General features: G+C 43.3%; 4 protein-coding genes and 2 non-coding genes across 6 annotated transcripts; 5 read left to right on the forward strand and 1 right to left on the reverse strand.

Moving 5' to 3' along the window:
• Positions 1 to 32: 32 nt before the first annotated feature.
• LOC136963027 (T-complex protein 1 subunit zeta) lies at positions 33 to 5,136 on the forward strand. The gene is made up of 13 exons (XM_067257000.1): positions 33 to 255; positions 788 to 851; positions 1,429 to 1,563; positions 1,695 to 1,868; positions 2,038 to 2,141; positions 2,273 to 2,543; positions 2,949 to 3,031; positions 3,528 to 3,624; positions 3,727 to 3,874; positions 4,069 to 4,202; positions 4,414 to 4,516; positions 4,629 to 4,701; positions 4,809 to 5,136. The coding sequence occupies exons 1-13, from the start codon at positions 119 to 121 to the stop codon at positions 4,879 to 4,881; spliced, it is 1,596 nt and encodes a 531-aa protein (XP_067113101.1). The 5' UTR covers positions 33 to 118; the 3' UTR covers positions 4,882 to 5,136.
• LOC136963680 (small nucleolar RNA SNORA22) lies at positions 2,661 to 2,798 on the forward strand. The gene has a single exon (XR_010879026.1). It is a non-coding gene; the product is annotated as a small nucleolar RNA SNORA22 (small nucleolar RNA).
• LOC136963679 (small nucleolar RNA SNORA15) lies at positions 3,302 to 3,432 on the forward strand. The gene has a single exon (XR_010879025.1). It is a non-coding gene; the product is annotated as a small nucleolar RNA SNORA15 (small nucleolar RNA).
• Positions 5,137 to 5,320: 184 nt separating the features above from the next.
• sumf2 (sulfatase modifying factor 2) lies at positions 5,321 to 7,793 on the forward strand. The gene is made up of 9 exons (XM_067257002.1): positions 5,321 to 5,506; positions 5,616 to 5,760; positions 5,863 to 5,977; positions 6,086 to 6,130; positions 6,465 to 6,615; positions 6,727 to 6,782; positions 6,956 to 7,040; positions 7,236 to 7,377; positions 7,505 to 7,793. The coding sequence occupies exons 1-9, from the start codon at positions 5,452 to 5,454 to the stop codon at positions 7,608 to 7,610; spliced, it is 900 nt and encodes a 299-aa protein (XP_067113103.1). The 5' UTR covers positions 5,321 to 5,451; the 3' UTR covers positions 7,611 to 7,793.
• Positions 7,794 to 8,429: 636 nt separating this feature from the next.
• bicdl2l (bicaudal-D-related protein 2-like) lies at positions 8,430 to 11,351 on the forward strand. The gene is made up of 6 exons (XM_067257143.1): positions 8,430 to 9,126; positions 9,571 to 9,690; positions 9,785 to 9,943; positions 10,110 to 10,201; positions 10,288 to 10,408; positions 10,862 to 11,351. The coding sequence occupies exons 1-6, from the start codon at positions 8,509 to 8,511 to the stop codon at positions 11,246 to 11,248; spliced, it is 1,497 nt and encodes a 498-aa protein (XP_067113244.1). The 5' UTR covers positions 8,430 to 8,508; the 3' UTR covers positions 11,249 to 11,351.
• Positions 11,352 to 11,737: 386 nt separating this feature from the next.
• abhd11 (abhydrolase domain containing 11) lies at positions 11,738 to 16,114 on the reverse strand. The gene is made up of 6 exons (XM_067257145.1): positions 15,924 to 16,114; positions 15,404 to 15,539; positions 15,075 to 15,248; positions 14,703 to 14,873; positions 14,290 to 14,471; positions 11,738 to 14,119 (listed from the first exon to the last, which is right to left on the reverse strand). Exons 1-6 carry the CDS (start codon positions 16,049 to 16,051, stop codon positions 13,984 to 13,986), a joined length of 927 nt encoding a protein of 308 aa, XP_067113246.1. The 5' UTR covers positions 16,052 to 16,114; the 3' UTR covers positions 11,738 to 13,983.
• Between the last annotated feature and the right edge of the window lie 1,391 nt (positions 16,115 to 17,505).

Here is a 17,505-nt window from a genome sequence, read left to right on the forward strand (position 1 = left end):
AACACACGGTAGAAGCTTCTGGAAACTCGCTCCTTTCCGCTACCGTCCGAAGCCAACCTCGCTGTCTTGTCTCCCGACAAGCGGTAGTCTTTCCCTTTACTGGCTGTGTTTTGTCACCATGACTGCCGTGAAAGCGCTGAACCCAAAGGCCGAGGTGGCAAGGGCCCAGGCCGCCTTGGCCGTGAATATTAGTGCTGCCCGGGGACTTCAGGATGTGTTGAAGAGTAATCTGGGACCAAAGGGGACCATGAAAATGTGAGCCCCACCGTTGAGTGCGCATGCAGAGCCTTTTGTTGAGCACGCGTGCTACTTGGCTAACTGGCTAACGTTAGCCTTCTGTTACACAGAAGTAGACAGTTCTACATTTATATTGTTGTTTTGAAAGCTAGCGCGTGATATTGTATTTGTGTGTAACGGAACACTTTCAAATCCGTGATATAAATATAAAAAAGCGAGGTACATTTAAGACAAAGGCCTATCTACCAATTAACGTCCTAGCTAGCTAATGGGCTAATCGTACTAGCCAGCTAACCGGATAACCGACATCCCCACATGGTTACCCTGTCATCGTCATGGTCTGTGTAGTCTCTGCTGCTTTTCATACTAGGTAGTCTGCAGACAATGGGTAGACAATGCTACATACCCATTGTCAAATTGGACATCACATATTTGACTCTTTACCCTGTTCTCATTAGACGCTGTTGTGTGGATGTGAATTGGTTGTAATAAATATAGCTTAGCTAGCCTAGCTAGACATAAATCATGACTCCCCTGTCCCTTCCCGCAGGCTCGTATCTGGTGCCGGGGACATCAAGCTGACAAAAGACGGCAATGTCTTGTTGCACGAAATGGTAAGTTAAGGATGATCTTAAGCATGTAGGTGTATTTGAGTAGTGCGATTATCCCTTTTGCAGCTACGAATGTTTATTGAAGTGGCTACTCTGGAATTGACCACACCCTAGTATTATAACTACACAAGATCTACACAATCCCCTGGATTAACTGTAAGGGATAATCTAATTGAGAACAGTTACTGTTTATATCTACTGTAGAATATGGATAGAAAATAGATTATTAAAACATTACAGAAATTTGGCACTGCTTTGTTAGTTGGATTAACTAAATGGCTAATGCACAGAGAACACCCATGGATGCTTGTGTAGCTCTCCCTGGTCTCATGTAACTGCTACAGTGAAGTCTGGTCTGTACCTCTGCATTGGGAAAGCTGCCTCCTCTCCTACATGTATTCAGCGGACCATTACAAGCAAATCCCCTATTATAATTCATGTGTATTTCCTTAGATTGTATTTTTTAACTACACTGGGATCCACAAGTTGCACACAACTCTTTTTTTGATTGGTTGTTTTTACTCAGTGTAAAACTACTGTTCTTCCTCCACTCATTTTTTGTCTCTTCCTGTTCATTCAGCAAATCCAGCACCCGACAGCATCACTGATCGCCAAGGTGGCCACAGCGCAGGATGACATCACAGGAGATGGGACCACCTCCAATGTCCTAATCATTGGGGAGCTCTTGAAACAGGCTGACCTCTACGTGTCAGAGGTGAGGGATCAATCAATTTTCATAATTACATACTTAATAGCTCTTCCTGTTATACAAATTAAGAGTACTTAAGATATTTGGGGACAAAGCAGTAAACTAGATCATTTTCTGACCAACCTTTGTTTTCAAAGGGCCTCCATCCCAGAATTATAGCCGAGGGCTTTGAGGCAGCGAAGGAGAAGGCCTTGGAGGTACTAGAGGAGATGAAGGTGACACGGGAGATGGACAGAGAAACACTCATCCACGTAGCACGCACCTCCCTCAGAACCAAGGTCCACAAAGAGCTTGCTGACCTCCTCACCGAGGTAAGACTGGGAGACAGGTGGCCGAGCGGTGAGGGAGTCGGGCTAGTAATCAGAAGGTTGCTAGAAGAGCTTAAAGAGAGAGGAGATGGAACATGGATTCTGCTAGTCTAGCTATTTATTATGACAACTGTATGTCAGATGACAGTTTGTGTTGGATGGTTGTTTTCAGGCTGTAGTAGATGCTGTGCTGGCCATCGCTAAACCCAATGAGCCCATCGACCTGTTCATGGTGGAGATCATGGAAATGAGGCACAAGACGGACAGTGACACACAGTATGTCTCCCTCACACGAACACTTTCTTAGTCTTTTTACATACCCCTCTATCTGACAGTCAGTTAAGGAAGCACGCTCCACTACAGCATGTGTCTGTCTCCTCCATGTTGTTTCTCCCCTCTCTCCCCAGGCTAATCAGGGGACTGGTGCTGGACCACGGGGCCAGGCACCCAGACATGAAGAAGCGTGTGGAGGATGCCTACGTGCTCACCTGCAACGTGTCCCTGGAGTACGAGAAGACAGAGGTCAACTCCGGCTTCTTCTACAAGAGCGCGGACGAGAGGGATAAGCTGGTGTCGGCTGAGAGGAAGTTCATCGAGGAGCGTGTGCAGAAGATCATCGCTCTAAAGAACGCCGTGTGTCCCAACGGGGAGAAGAGCTTTGTCGTCATAAACCAGAAGGTAGGGAGAGAGAAGCTGAAGGTTCTGAATGTCATCAAGGACGGACCATGTTGTGAAATTGCGACCGATCTCCTTGATTAGTTGTTTTCCGGACAGCTTGGAAAAGCTTGATCGTCCTAGCACAGAGAACACCCACGGATGCTCGTGTAGCTCTCCCTGGTCTCATGTATCTGTGCTACAGTGAAGTCTGGTCTGTACCTCTGCATTGGGAAAGCTGCCTCCTCTCCTACATGTATTCAGCGGACCAGTACAATCTCACCATGTCACATGTGTATCGGATGTAGTTCTTTGACTCGACTGGCTCAGAGCTGTAAAAGTCCACATTGTGTTGTATTACAGTGGGTTTAGTGGGGATTTCTCTCCTGTGTGTTGTTCCCAAGACTCATGACTGGTTTTGTCTCGCAGGGAATTGATCCCTACTCCCTGGATACTCTGGCCAAGGACGGCATCGTAGCTCTTCGCAGAGCCAAGAGGAGGAACATGGAGAGGTAAAGCTGGTCAGAATGATCATATGTTAACAAACAACCAGTTACTTACTACCAGAAAAAAACGCATACTCATAACCAGTGACAAAGCTTGTAAAGGCTGTGTACAGCCTTGCCCTCACATGGTTTCCTTTATCAGGCATTACTGAACTGTGTCCAATATGACAATGTATTTATTAGTATTCGTCCTGTCAAACCTGAAGAGCTCTCTCCTGTGTGGCTGTGCCGAGGCTTCTGTGTTTGTCCGTTATCTGTGTTTGTGTTCTAGGGTTGGCATGGAGAATTCTGTGTTACTCTGCCCGTAGTAAATGCAGTCAGACACCATGCAAAAGCACTTCTCACTCTCTCTATAACCAGCAGTGGGAGCCCAATCTTGCACTGTTTCTATGAGAATGAGTACAATCTTACACTTTTGGGAAGGTATCAATGTGTAGATATTTAGTCAAGATTATTTAAGTCAAAAGGTTTTGTGCTATATAGATTTTGTTTCCTTCTCCAGACTCACTCTGGCCTGTGGAGGTATTCCTATGAACTCTGTGGATGACCTCACTCCTGAATGCCTAGGCCACGCAGGGCTGGTGTACGAACACACACTGGTGAGTGTGGTGGCCTTTAATCTGCTCTTCAGATGACTTGAATCCCAGTGCTTAAGGTGCAGGGTCGGTTGTATTTTGATGTGTACCGTTACGTCTTTACAGGGAGAGGAGAAGTTCACCTTCATTGAGAAGTGTGGAAACCCTCGCTCGGTGACCCTGCTGGTGAAGGGCCCCAACAAGCACACCCTCACACAGATCAAAGATGCCGTCAGGGACGGCCTGAGAGCAGTCAAGAACGCCATTGAGGATGGTAGGAGACTGATGCTAACGTACTGATTCTGTTTTATATTTATTTTAATAAATGTCACTTGGCACATTGACATGGTGAAATTCAAGCCAGTGTGCCTATATAACAATTCTCAGGGGAATGGAGATGGCTGTGTGTGTGAGATGTTGATTGGCTGTGTCAGTGTAGGTCTTCACCCTTCTGTTCTCCCTCCGTAGGAAGTGTAGTGCCTGGAGCAGGTGCCTTTGAGGTGGCTGTGGCTGATGCTTTGGTGAAGCACAAGTCCAAGGTGAAGGGAAGGGCCCAGTTGGGAGTGCAGGCCTTTGCAGATGCTCTTCTCATTATCCCCAAGGTAAGACAAGCCAGTGTCTGCTACTAACTAAGGCATCCAAGCAGTTATGTGTTCTGGGAGAAAAAGCTTTATTTATTTATTTTTGGACTGAATTCTCGATTGTCATTCTTTTGTCTTTACCTCTTTCGCCCTTCTAATAAATGATTGTTGAACACTTTGGCAAAACAGAACGCAACATTAATTTCCTCTTCTGTTGTCCTCCCTCTCTCAGGTTCTGGCCCAGAACTCAGGCTATGATGCCCAGGAGACCTTAGTGAAGCTGCAGACTGAGTACAAGGAGTCTGGCCAGCTGGTAGGAGTGGATCTCAGCTCAGGTCAGTCACACAGGTCAACCCTATACTGTACGGTTGTTTACAAGGGGTGGCTGGGCCTGGGTATTGGCAGGTTCTCACTGGTTTAATGTTTGACTTGATTCTCTCTCCTCAGGTGAGCCCATGGTGGCTGGTGAGGCAGGTGTTTGGGACAACTACAGTGTCAAGAAACAGCTTCTTCATTCATGGTAAGGTGGAGGACTTGCTTAACTGTATGAACTAAGTGAAGTGATAGGTGGAGGTTTTTTCACCTCTTAATAAAATACAATTTAACTCAATTGTTTTCTTTCTCCAGCACGGTAATTGCCAGTAACATCCTGCTGGTGGATGAGATCATGAGGGCTGGTATGTCTTCTCTAAAGGGTTGAAGGTCAACGGAAGATCCCTTCTAAATTCTCTCCCTAAATACAACTCTCAACATGGAAAATAGCCCTGTCCAACAAATGAAACTTTCACTGTACTGTAATGTAATGATGTCCATCATTATTTGTCAAAGAAACCCTTGTAAGCCCCTGAATTATCCCTCCAAACTATTGTTTTATTTATGAGATTTGTTTGAAGCACTGAACTGTACCACTCAGTTTTGTTTGTACCCATTAAAAGTTCTCTTGGCTGAATTCCTATTTGATGTGGCAAGTATCATTTTCACAAATTATTTAGGGATGCTGAATTTATGTAATGTGAGTGCTTGAATTATCAGAGTTGGGAAGGTTGGAACGAGAAGGAACTAGGCGTTGTATATTCGCATTTCCACGGAACAGTTCAGTCGGACCGCAACTTCCTGTCCCTCATTGAAACAGTCTGAAACCGCTAGTCAGAACGCTAGGCAAAAAAGTAAAGGCTGGAAAAACGTGTGCCAGCTATATAGAACAGACAATCGATTAAAGATTCTGCAAGTTTTGTGCCAAATGCCCAATCCGAACACGCATTTGTAACCAATGGATGTCACAGTCGCATTGATGTGGCTGTCCGTCACAACGTATTGTATAGCAGGTGAGGATACGTTAATATACACCCACGATATACAATCTGGAAACGTTATTAGCTTGCAAGTTAGGAGTTGCAAAATTCGTCCAACCAGTGATTCGAACTCTTCATGCAGGTGATGAAGGGGTTCACATTCCAGGAGGTAAAATGACGATGGGTACGAACGCAGCGGACGGCAGAGATGGAGAATCGCCAACGAAAGAAGTCGCTGTCGGAACCTTTAGCATAGATAAATACCCCGTCACTAACTCTTACTTCAGGTCAGATAAAATTAACAGCATGCGAATGATACGTTTTGTATAATGCCTCATTGGGGGCAACACAACGTATAGCATAATCTGTCTTTCAATATCTATCAACAGAGAGTTTGTCAGGGCACAGAAGTACAAAACAGAAGCTGAGACGTTTGGCTGGAGTTTTGTGTTTCAGGACTTTGTGTCAGACGAGCTGAAGAGTAAGGTTACTGAAAAAATTGAGGTGTGTTAACATAACATAGACATTGCACGTTCCAAAAATCTTAATCTTTTATTTGCCTCAAAGCTCCTCAAACTAAATTATTTCGTTTTTTAACTTCCCACATCCCAGTCTGCACCTTGGTGGCTGCCAGTGGAGCGGGTGTTTTGGAGACAGGTAAAGTCAAGACAGCGGCATCTCAGCTTTTCCGCCGATTCACTTTTGAACATGATATGCTTTTATTCTCAGATACTTTTGCAAGAAAAAATCTAAACAACTCTGCTAGGGCTTAACATTTTCATTTGTAATGCCCACTACATAGTGGTTGCTTGTCATGTCTTAAGAATGTTATTGTTCAGGATTACCTTGTGTTACACTGCACACATGATAAATAAATCACTTGACTTGATGAATCAGGTAAAGCTGTAAGCCTTATTGTACTGTCATATGGCTCTGCCCCATCACCCCAAGCTGGCTCTGTCCACTGACCGTTGCACCCTCCCTTGCCCAGCCTGCAGGGCCTGGTTCTGGGATCCGGGATCACCTGGACTCCCCAGTGGTTCAGGTAAGCTGGAACGATGCACGGGCCTTCTGCCACTGGAAAGGGAAGAGACTTCCAACGGAAGAGGAGTGGGAATGGGCTGCACGTGGGGGCCTGCAAGGTGAGACGGATTGCTGATTCTGTGGGGATTTAACTTCACGTTAAGATGGTGGGAGAGATCCGCGACTGATCCGTCATTTTTAACATACCTTCTTCCATCCTCTTCTACAAGGACGGACATATCCATGGGGAAACAAGTTCCAGCCCAACCGGACCAATTTATGGCAGGTCAGATTAATCATATTCACCCTCCTTAAATTAACAAGAATAATGGAAGAAAAGAACAAATAAAACAGTACTGTCTACATCCCTCATCACATTTTCTATGTATTTTGTGTCACCTGACCTGGAATCAGCCTGATATTACATAGTAAGGTCACCTGATGTGTACTGTATATTAGGGTCTGTTCCCTGATGGAGACAAGGCAGAGGATGGGTACCATGGTCTGTCTCCAGTAACTGCATTCCCACCTCAGAACAGCTATGGTAACAATGCACCTATCAACCTCCTGCACAATGTCCTATTAACGCATGAAGAGCTATCTTTAAAAGTCAAAAAGCATAGATGATTGTATTGATAGTTACAGGTAGCTCTGTTATATTTAGCTACATAAAGGTTTGGCTGTGATGTGTGTAGTTCAGCTGGAGGTTTTGTACTAAGTGTGTGTCTTCTTCTTCAAGGGTTGTATGACATGATGGGAAATGCATGGGAGTGGACGGCCACGCCCTTTCCTGGAGCTCGACCAATGTATGTCCTCCGAGGCGCTTCCTGGATTGATACTTCAGATGGATCAGCCAATCACAAGGCTCGAATCACCACCAGGTACTGTGCATGATTGGACCCTATTTGGATTCCTTGGTGCTGGTTCTCTTTGAATTGAATATCTACTTTGGATCTGCCTTGAAGTGGGATGTTGCTAACGGCAACATGATGGTCGTGTTTCATCCAGGATGGGGAACACTCCAGACTCAGCCTCTGATAATCTGGGCTTCAGGTGTGCTGCCAGCCAAGACCAGAAACCAGAGAAAAAGAAGAAGATGAAAACAGAGCTGTGATAGGACAGGATTTAACATGGATGAGGAGGTCAAATGGATTCAAATATACATGTAGAAAACAACTGCAGTTTTGGCGTTCATGGTGATGGATGCAGGGAGGGATGTAAACCTTTCTCCTGTGGAGACCTGAGGTTAAAAAAAAAGACGATTTTTTCTATTACTGTGACATAAAGAATAATAAAATATGCTCTTGTTTTTATGCTTTACACCTTTTATTGTCTTTACAGTATAGCATTACACCCCTCCCTACCCCCATACACAAGTACTTCAAACATGCAACAGAGCTATTGTCTTTGGGGATGAGTGGTTTTGAGATGGTTTCGTTTGTTTGTGGGCAGAGAGTGAATGAACCTCCTGTGATAAGTGGGGATGAAAGAGAGGTAGTGGAGCTCAGTCTCTGACCTTGTTCTACTGTTGACTCTGTCATGACTGGATTGCTGCTAAGCATTGTACTGTGTGGATTCACCCAGATAGAGAGGGGGCCAATGGGATTAGAGGATTGGAGTTCAGACAGGTGGCAGACGTCACACCTGCATAATCTTTCACTTGTGTTGAGGGATCAAAGGTTTTCCTCCCTCACGACTGCCCTCAAGCTCTGATATGTTTACGCATCTGTATCCAGGCTCCGCTGTCTCCGTAGCGATAGTTAAAAATGAGGAACAAAAGTGTTTTAGGTTCAGCCCCCATGACATCACGTTGTGACATCACCAGACATGAGTCCTGAGTCACACGAGTCTCTTTAAGATCAGGAAAAACAAGTCGGGAGACATTCTAAAGCTTCGCAATCCCTCCCTGTTTTCTATCTTCCCCTTTTTCTTTCACTCCAACAAAGTGCTCAGTCCTCTCCTGTTTGTCTTGTTGGTGTGTGTCTAGTTGGAGCCAGAGAACGTTTGAGGCCATGGAAGAATCTGTATCTTTTTCAGTCCTTAACCAGAGGCTGAGACCAAAGTTCACCGCTATGGAGCGACTCTGCTACTCACTGGAGGACCAATCTCACACACCTGACTCGATCAGAGGCAGTCCAACCACAAGACCTACGATGCTGACACATCTTGAGCCACAGGTCAATGAAATCCTAACTGGGACACAAGAAGAAGAAGATGACCCTGAGCAAGAGGAAGTGACAGAGGAAGAAGAGCAAGAGGAAGTGGACTCAGATGGATCAACTCCTCAGGACGTCTGTGCTGAATCATTAACTGCGGCCGGTGACTGTTTGTTCCCCTGTCCGACAATAGAGTGCCTGGAATTGAATGATTCAACCACAGTCACTGACTGCTGTGTCCCCACTCTGACCATGGAGGGAGATTGTCATGTCGGTCTGCTCAGTGCCATGGAGGGAGAGGGTCCAGACGGTAGGATCATGGTCAGGGAGGGAGATGGTTGTGATCCAGGAGAGGCTGTCAGGGAAGGGGAGAGCTTGTCCCAGATGAGCTACATAGAGAGAGCCTTACCGGACCTGATCAGCAGTGGCCGACCTCTTACCCGCCGGAGAACTCTAGGACCCGTCTCAGACACAGTAAGAGAAGAGTCGGTTTTTCATAAGGATGACAAACTGCACATGGGAAGCGCATGTTTGGTCCCTGAACAAACTAGTATTCTGTGTCGGGTTTGGGTTTACATATTAAGATGTCTTTTATCTAATGCAGAACTTGCATGTGTGGTTAAACTATGTGTGCTTAAACAACTTAATGGTCTTGATCTGTGATCGTGATCGCAAATATAGTGTTGGCAATTGTTTTTTTCTCCTCTTTGTCAGTGAAACTTAGCTGTTTGTGCCTTGGGATATGAATGTTAAGGGACAATGGGATTTATATTAGCTGAGTCAGTGGTGTCTGGATGTTTACACTGATTACTTCAGGAATCTCGTGTAGCAAGACGTTTGTTTTATACTTTGTTGACTGTGTGTAAGTGGAATGTTGTTTGATGCACTGGTTTGAATAGTTTTTGTGTATGGGTGTAGTTGAAGGAGGTGCGTCGGGAGGTGGAGCTGTCTCGCAGACGCAGTCTGAGACTGAAGGCTCAGGTAGACAAACTACAGGAGAACAAAGATGGCCCTCGATGGGGCCAACACAAAGAAAAGGTAACACACACACACACACAGACACACACACACAAAAAACTATCCATGGAAGTTTTCATTCCATCATTTTAAAATGTTCTCTCTATGTCTGTAGGTCACTGAGGAGGTTCTGTCTGTTCTGAGGTTGCTGCTTCCTCTAACAGAAACAGAGTCCATGCCAGTAGAACCCCTGGATCAGGAGAACCGCCTTGACTCTGCACTGATCAAGTTACAGAATGTAGCACGCAAGTTAGCAATCAGCCACACCGCACAGGTGAGGAGTAAGCCATACACATGCACTCAGTAACCAATAACCTTAAGAACAGTTCCGAGTTTCCTCTTCTGTACCCTGCACCACACTTAGTGATCGAGATGAAAATATTCCTTCCGACTTGTTGAAATGAACACCATCAGAATCCTTGCAACCATTCTTTTCTCAGGATTCTAAATGTGGGTCACGGAAAGGCAAAGGTGTTGAAGACAGCTCTGTATTCCAGCAGGCTCTAAGGGACAGAGATGAGGCCATGGAAAAGTGAGTCAACACACACATACACAAAGAGTGGCAGGTTCTCTTGTAACAGAAAACAAATAATCTGTGATTGCGATTTTGATTAACAGGAAGAAGGCCATGGAGGCGGAACTTCTGCGCAGTAAGACTGAGATGATGTCACTTAACAATCATCTCTTGGAGGAAGTACAGAAAAGACTGGAGATGTCCCTGGAACTAGAAGCCTGGAAGGTAATTGTTGTGAGAATGTCCAATGAGAAAGAATCAATGTCAGAGGAAAACTAAGACTATCAAAAAAAGGTTTGACCTTGTGTTTTATTAGTGAAAGGATCATAAACATGTGGGTCTCAGCAGGTGTGAGAATGTTAGTGGATTAAAGAATAAACATAAGTGGTATCTGCAACTGTTTTCGGAGACACACTCACACAATCACATCTGTGTTTTAATTGACTGACAAAACAAAAGTAGTGTACTGTGCACTGAGGCAGAACAATATCTTAAAACCCTGGAGGTCGGTGTGGCCATCTGGCAATAGGCTACGTGAACCTAGTGAATAATAATACTGTCCACTTCGTTGGGTAGTTTTGTCTCTGTTTCATCATTATAACATCAAACAAACCCATACTTGTACTAGTGCATTTGGCCATGTTTGGTTACTGGCAGTTTGTGTTGCCTGTGTTTTAGGAGGATGTCCAGATAATCCTCCACCACCATCTCCAGAGTCAGCAACAGGCAGAGGAATGCCAGAAGAAGCCCTCTCGTTCAGGGCTACTGAGAAGGAATAACAAACCGCCCATCCAGAGACCAGTCAGTATGTCTGTCTCCAACCCATCTCCAAAAACCCGCATGGTTTTCTCCTCCAACTCCACCCCTTCAACACCTGTCCATACCCCCTCCCCTAAACCTGTCCCTGTGCCCACCCCCTCCCCAGCACCTACGACAAAATGGAAAAAAATCTGGAGTCGGGGGAAGAGTGATCGTCCTTGCGACCAGAATGACAGACAGGAGTCTCAGCATTCCAAAGGCAGCAGCAGAGAGAATGAAGGATTCCATAATGTAGCGCTGGACTGAGATAATTCATGACGTACATAAGGAACAGGGTTCCTGCAGGTTTCAGTAAGTCAAATGTAATACCTTTTTAAGACATCTTAAGACCATAAAGATTGAAATTTAAGTCTACTTATCGTCACTGTATTTCGTGAACGAGTTCTTAGAAATCCTTCAGCAAACTTTCATTTGTTTTGTGAGTATGATTAGAAAGCTGATTATTCTGTTTTATGTAAGAAGATCCTTCAGCCAGATTTGAACACAAGACCCCTCACACAGTAGCTCACATCCTTAACCACTGAGCTATCAGGGATCATAACAAGTTCCACTCAACATTTAAATTTGACATTTAACTAGCTAGTTGTAAAACCTGCAGAGTTGGGGTGTCAGAAAACCATAAGAAAGCAGGGCTCCCCTGTTAACTCACTGGGTTAGTGTGCATGCTCTGAAAGCTGCGGAAGTACTGCAACAGCCTGGATTCAAATTTTAAATGGTTTATTTTAACTTACAAATTACATTGTGGTCATGTGAGATGTGGGTCTTCACATTCACATAAAATGAAAGAATGAAAATACAAAAACACAGCAGTTATGTATTTTGTTTATATGCCTGTAAGGCTATTTGGCTGGCCTGCACTTTGGGGCTAAGGGCCATCTTCAGTGAAAACACAAGTTTATTTTAAGGTCAAGACAAGTTAATTTTAAAATGTTTATTATACATCAGTTATACATTCTATACAATTTCCATATACTGTATGTCTCAATTATTCACATGTATAATATATGCATTTCACACAACTAAATAACATTGTCAAGTTCATGTTTGCCATTTTCCAAACAATTTTTTTTTACCTGTTGCAAGGTTTTAAGAGCCAATTTACTCCATCACTGAATCAATGTTTTGGAGCTGTGCATTAATTTACAGTTGAACCAAAGAAGAGAAGGCATGCTCACAGAAGAAAAACAGTTCACACTTCTGAGTTTAGTGTTTGTAGATTTCAACACAAATAAAATAACATCTTCATACAATCACCAGTTGTTTCCCCACCACACACATTCTTTTCCAACATCAAGGCAATAACAATACTGATCTGGGACCTGTTTCTAAAGCTATTTTTGACCTTCCTACCCACCTAACCACATGTGCAATACGATGAAACTGATTGGAGGTCAGTAGTTATGATGGGTAGGGGGTTGCTTAGCTACTCAATCTACCCATTTCATTATAAATAGGGGTCATCTGATATAGGGGTTTTTCTGACATCCATAGTAGATCGCTGATTTCAAAAGACAGTGCTATAAAATGATCAATACAAGTCTAGCACACACATACACCAAAACCCTTGTAGAGTAGCATCTCTGATATAATATACACAATTGGCAACATAGTTGCCATTCTCAATGCTGCTGGCTATTAAGAGTAAACTGTTATCGAGACGCTTAGAAGATAAAAGAGCTCAAGACGAGAAAGAGGCACACACATTTACAACATACACTGCTTACTCAGTAACAGACATATGGCAGTATCACTTTTCCAACTGTACTTTTCCCACACATTTCACAGAGGAACACAGGAGATGGTAACTGACAACATTAAAAAATATTAGTAGATACATTATATGTTTTTTGCAGCACATCATTTGATGAATATTCATAAAGTATATAACTTTTTATGTTATATTAAGAGTTAGCTCCGATTCTTAAGTATTACAAAATAATGTTGCACTAAAACACAGATTAAATTGCAAACAAAAAAGACTATACAGTTACAACTACAATGGCTGCTTGAGATTAAAGTGTAGTGTACAGTATAGCCACAGTATTGATTGTTGTAACCTGGGGTGTTTAAGACATCTACTGAATACAGTATCTGTAAACTTAGCCTTAATTTGTGTTAGCAGAAAAAGGTAGCTATCCATCTTGTTGACATCACATTGTAAAAGTGCAAGCACATCTGCAAAACACAAAGTTGAGAGCGATTTTTTTTAAAGTATGTGACAAAGATACTGTGATGAATTCCAGACCGAAGACTAAAAGTGCTTCCAAACAACATCATAATAAAATAAATTGGTTACTCTATGAACAATGGTGGCTGGAGAGATTCAGGCATTGCTGAATCTTTCCATCAGACAGACCCAGTGCTGCTTTACTTAATGCCCATCTGACTCCCTACTAAGCGCTGTGCTCCTATTATGCAGTAGTATGGTTTAGGAATGGTCTTGTCCCCATCTACTGCCAATATCCCTTATAACTCATACCTGAAAGGAGCTCAGACAGAACAGCTGGAACAAGACTACCTACATTAGAATTGACCAAAAGCCATTCTTCTGTGCTGATATGAATTGATTTGAGATACAGTACGCTATTGTGCAACAATGGGAGGCTCTTTGGATTAGTAAATAGCCCAAAATATTTCCCTTATCCTAAAACTGCAACTCTAGGCATCTATCAACCTATCTACGTACATTTTTTCTAACCATCTATTCCATCCATATAAATACCTAAATCTACCTAATCTATCTGCCTAAACTATGTACCTATCTAACTAAAATGTGATTAGTAAGTGCATTAACAGACATTTGTACACTGTATCCTTGAGAGTATTAATAAGAATGCAAGTAGGACTGACTGCACTGACAGGGTGAGGTTGGTCCTGGATTAGCATTTAGCACTCTCTGTCTGTCTCCTGTTGGTGATGCCACACCCTCTGACTGTCTGTTTGCTGTGGTTGAGCGTAGCTGAAGGGTTCCGTAATAGGAGCTAGGACTGCAGGAAGGATATGATGGAACTGATGAAGTCTAGAGGTTTGTCAGCATGGATCCAGTGGCTGGCATCAGGGATGTACTGTATATCTGCACAAGGGAACAACCTCTGGATCTCTGGGTAGTCATCAGAGCTGGGAAGGCGGTGGATGGTAGGGTGATAGCACAGGGGATAGTGAAAGAGAAATAAAATTAATTATTGATAAGATGTACGACCAAGCACCTGGTGTCCGTGACAACCATTTCATGAGATCAACCTACATTTATTTCATAGTTAGTAACAGTAGTTGTCTGGGAGGTTTACCTGATGTAAGCAGAGCTAGCTCCACCCAAAAAAAGAGTGGGACCCTCGTACGTGTTAGGAAAGTCTGGAAAGCTCATGATGTCATCAAGGTGCGCCGAGATGGCATCCAAGTTGACCCTCCATGCATAGTGACCATTCTGCTCCACTAGATTGGTCAACAAGAACTGACGCACTGAGTGCTCCTGTGAAGCATTCAGAACACAGTAAATCCAGTCTGTTAATATGACACCACTGCTCAAGATGTGTACTTTGACCTTTTGCGCTGGGTCTGGAAAAAGTATGTAGAATGATTATGAAAATCTACAGAACTCAGATGCGTAGAGGTGCACCCAACACAGTGCCAAGCTCTCTTTTAGACCTGTGAGCCCTCGAAGGTTAAGGGGAAGGGAGAACAACCGCATGGTAGATCTGACCTTGACCAGTTTGCGTAGCTGGTCCTCGGCCATACGTCTGGCAGTGGAGCGAGGGATGTCGCTGGAGATCTTCACATCCTTCATGGCTTGAATGTAGGAGCGGAAGTTGGTGCGTGTGGTGGTCTGAGCTGGGCTGATGTCCACCACCACCAACCTCTCCACCAGACTGGGCTGGACAGAGACGAGGAGGGGGACCAGGAAGGAAACAGATTGAGAGGGCAGAGGAAGGGGGGTGAGTAAGAAGAAGTGAGGGATAAAGATGGTGACTAGCTGACGGATAAAAAAAAATACAAAAAACACTCCAATCAAAGTCATCCATTAATGTGATGAATGCAACATCAGGAACGCCATTTATCACTCTGGGGTATTCACCTGCGACAGAGCAGTCGTCATGGCTACCTTGCCTCCCATGCTGTGTCCAATTAGGACACACTTCCCAATGTGCAGCTGGGCAAGCAGGTGTTTCAGGTCACTAGTCATTGCCTCGTAGGTCAACTCTGGGTTGTGCGTGCTGGTACCATGGTTACGGGCATCCACTGTCAGCACCTAACTGGACAAAGGACAGTTAGAACACTAGGGATGGGGGGAGAGGGAGGAGACCATGTGACAGGGAGAAATCGTAATGTTATCACTTGGAGCTACTCCTATGACTTTAGGTCTTGATAGATCCTCTAAGACAGTCTCCCACCAATCAGCGTTACCTTCCTGCCTGTCCGTTGCACAAGGGATTTGGCAATTGAGTGGAAGTTAGATTTGCTGCCAAACAGACCATGTAGGAACACAAGAGGCGTGTTCTCTCCTTTCCCGTCAAACACGTCATAGGTCAGGTTGACAGGGCTGGAAAAGAAATTACTTATCGTCATAAGTCCTGCAAGGTTCTCACATAGGGCAGAAGTCCTAGGCAATGACAGCACACAATATGACAAGTATCTGATTGCATTGATTGATATATTTGACTGGCTAACTGATGTTGGCTAGCACGCTAGCTAGTCAGCCAATCAAGTTCAACACGCTGTTTATCTTGCAATACTAGAAAGACAAAAAGTAATTCACATCACTTCAAAATTGTGCTACTTTCTTTGTCTAAATACATAGTTGCTGTTATTGTCATCATTGGGTCGTCTGGATAGCTAGCTGCGTTGCTGAGCTATTAGCCTGAACATGTAGAGGGCATTAGCCATCTATATCTAGCAGCGTTAGCTAGTGTGCTAGCTAGCTTACCAGTTGGAAGCAACTGAACGAGCCATCAGAGGCACGCCACCAAAGATGTCTCGCTGTCCCGTTACAAACCGACATGATGTCCGTCCGTTGAGAAGTCCTCTCTGAATTATGCGACACAAAACACTCATGACAGGTCGTGATAGATTAATTGATTGATTGCCAACATATGTTTTAAATTCGGCAGCAGTATATTCTAGCTAGTCGCTTTCACAGTGACAGTGGAGGAGAGCGAGCTTGTGTGGCTAATGAAACCAGGTTGCCAGGTTTCAGTATTATCCCCCCGTGTATCAAAAAAACGAGTCTGCATTCAGATTTCTTGGAATTGATCTTCTCAGATACTGTGTAAATTGTCTATTTACACAGTATAGATGGTTTTATCTATTTGTGTAGTGCAATTTTCTGTTCCATGACAAGATAAACATTAATGTTGAAGAAAGTCTCTCTCTCTTTCACACACACACACACACACACACACATGCACACAAACGCATTTAGACTTAAATCGTTATTATTATTAATGCTTTAAAACGTTTACAACAATAGCAGGAGATACAAAAATAAAGAATTTAAACAATTTTTATTTTTTACATATTTCAATACATTTTGGGCTACAGCTTACGTTTAACCCTAACGAACCCTTACATTAATGAATCTCTAAACATTGCAAAAAAAAAGCAGCAAATTAATCAAATAATATTCCTTATGAACAGACATTTCATAACTACAAAAAACGAAAAAATACTGAGTTGAATGCTGGGAATTGTATCATCTCTAACAAATGTGCAGAATGTACAAAATATATCAACATCACTGGGGGTTCTTTACAACTAGCAGCCATCCTACTCTGCGTCATGAAGCCATAGTCGTTACTCCCTCCTTGTTCCAACATAAAAATAGTCCGACGTTTCAAGAGCAGTCTGTTCAAATCACTAGGTGGAGCCAAATACCAAATCCCACATGTTCATCAAAAAGTGGTAGCCATGCCAGCAATCAACAAGAAAAGTATTCAAGAAAATAATTTAGACAATCTTCTAACTCTGTTGTGCACTGTGTACAATTCCATTGACTGACTTTAGACTATTGAACAATTTATTTGAAGATCTCTATATTCTTTTGTAAAGAAAGTTTTATTATAGGACAGAGACACATCATTTGTGTCATCAACCTGGTTTTAAGTGCCTAGAATCAATGTGTGGAGTAGGGTCGTAGTAATGAGGACAGGAAAGAGAGAGATTGAGACTGGGAGAGTGTGTGAAAGAGAGAGAATTACTGAAAATTTGACTTGATCACTTTATAAATGATCAAACTTTTCACTTTAGTCAATGAGGCTAGTCACTAGTATTTCTAACACAAGTTGAAGTTTGTGAAAAGTAATTTTAGTTGGTCATTTATTTGGATAAATGGTTTTGTCTTTCTCAACAGTGCTCATTTATCTATGTTTACAAATGAATGTCTCATTTAGTCATAAAAAAGCTCAAATCTCTTGGGACAACCTGATAAGGAAGTGATTACAGGGTGGTGGGATAGGAAGAGGACAGTTCTCATGTCCATGGAAAATCAGTGTGTCAATGTGAGGCATTAG

The sequence above is a fragment of the Osmerus mordax genome, chromosome 19 (genome assembly GCF_038355195.1).
Source record: "Osmerus mordax isolate fOsmMor3 chromosome 19, fOsmMor3.pri, whole genome shotgun sequence".
Classification (NCBI taxonomy): domain Eukaryota; kingdom Metazoa; phylum Chordata; class Actinopteri; order Osmeriformes; family Osmeridae; genus Osmerus; species Osmerus mordax.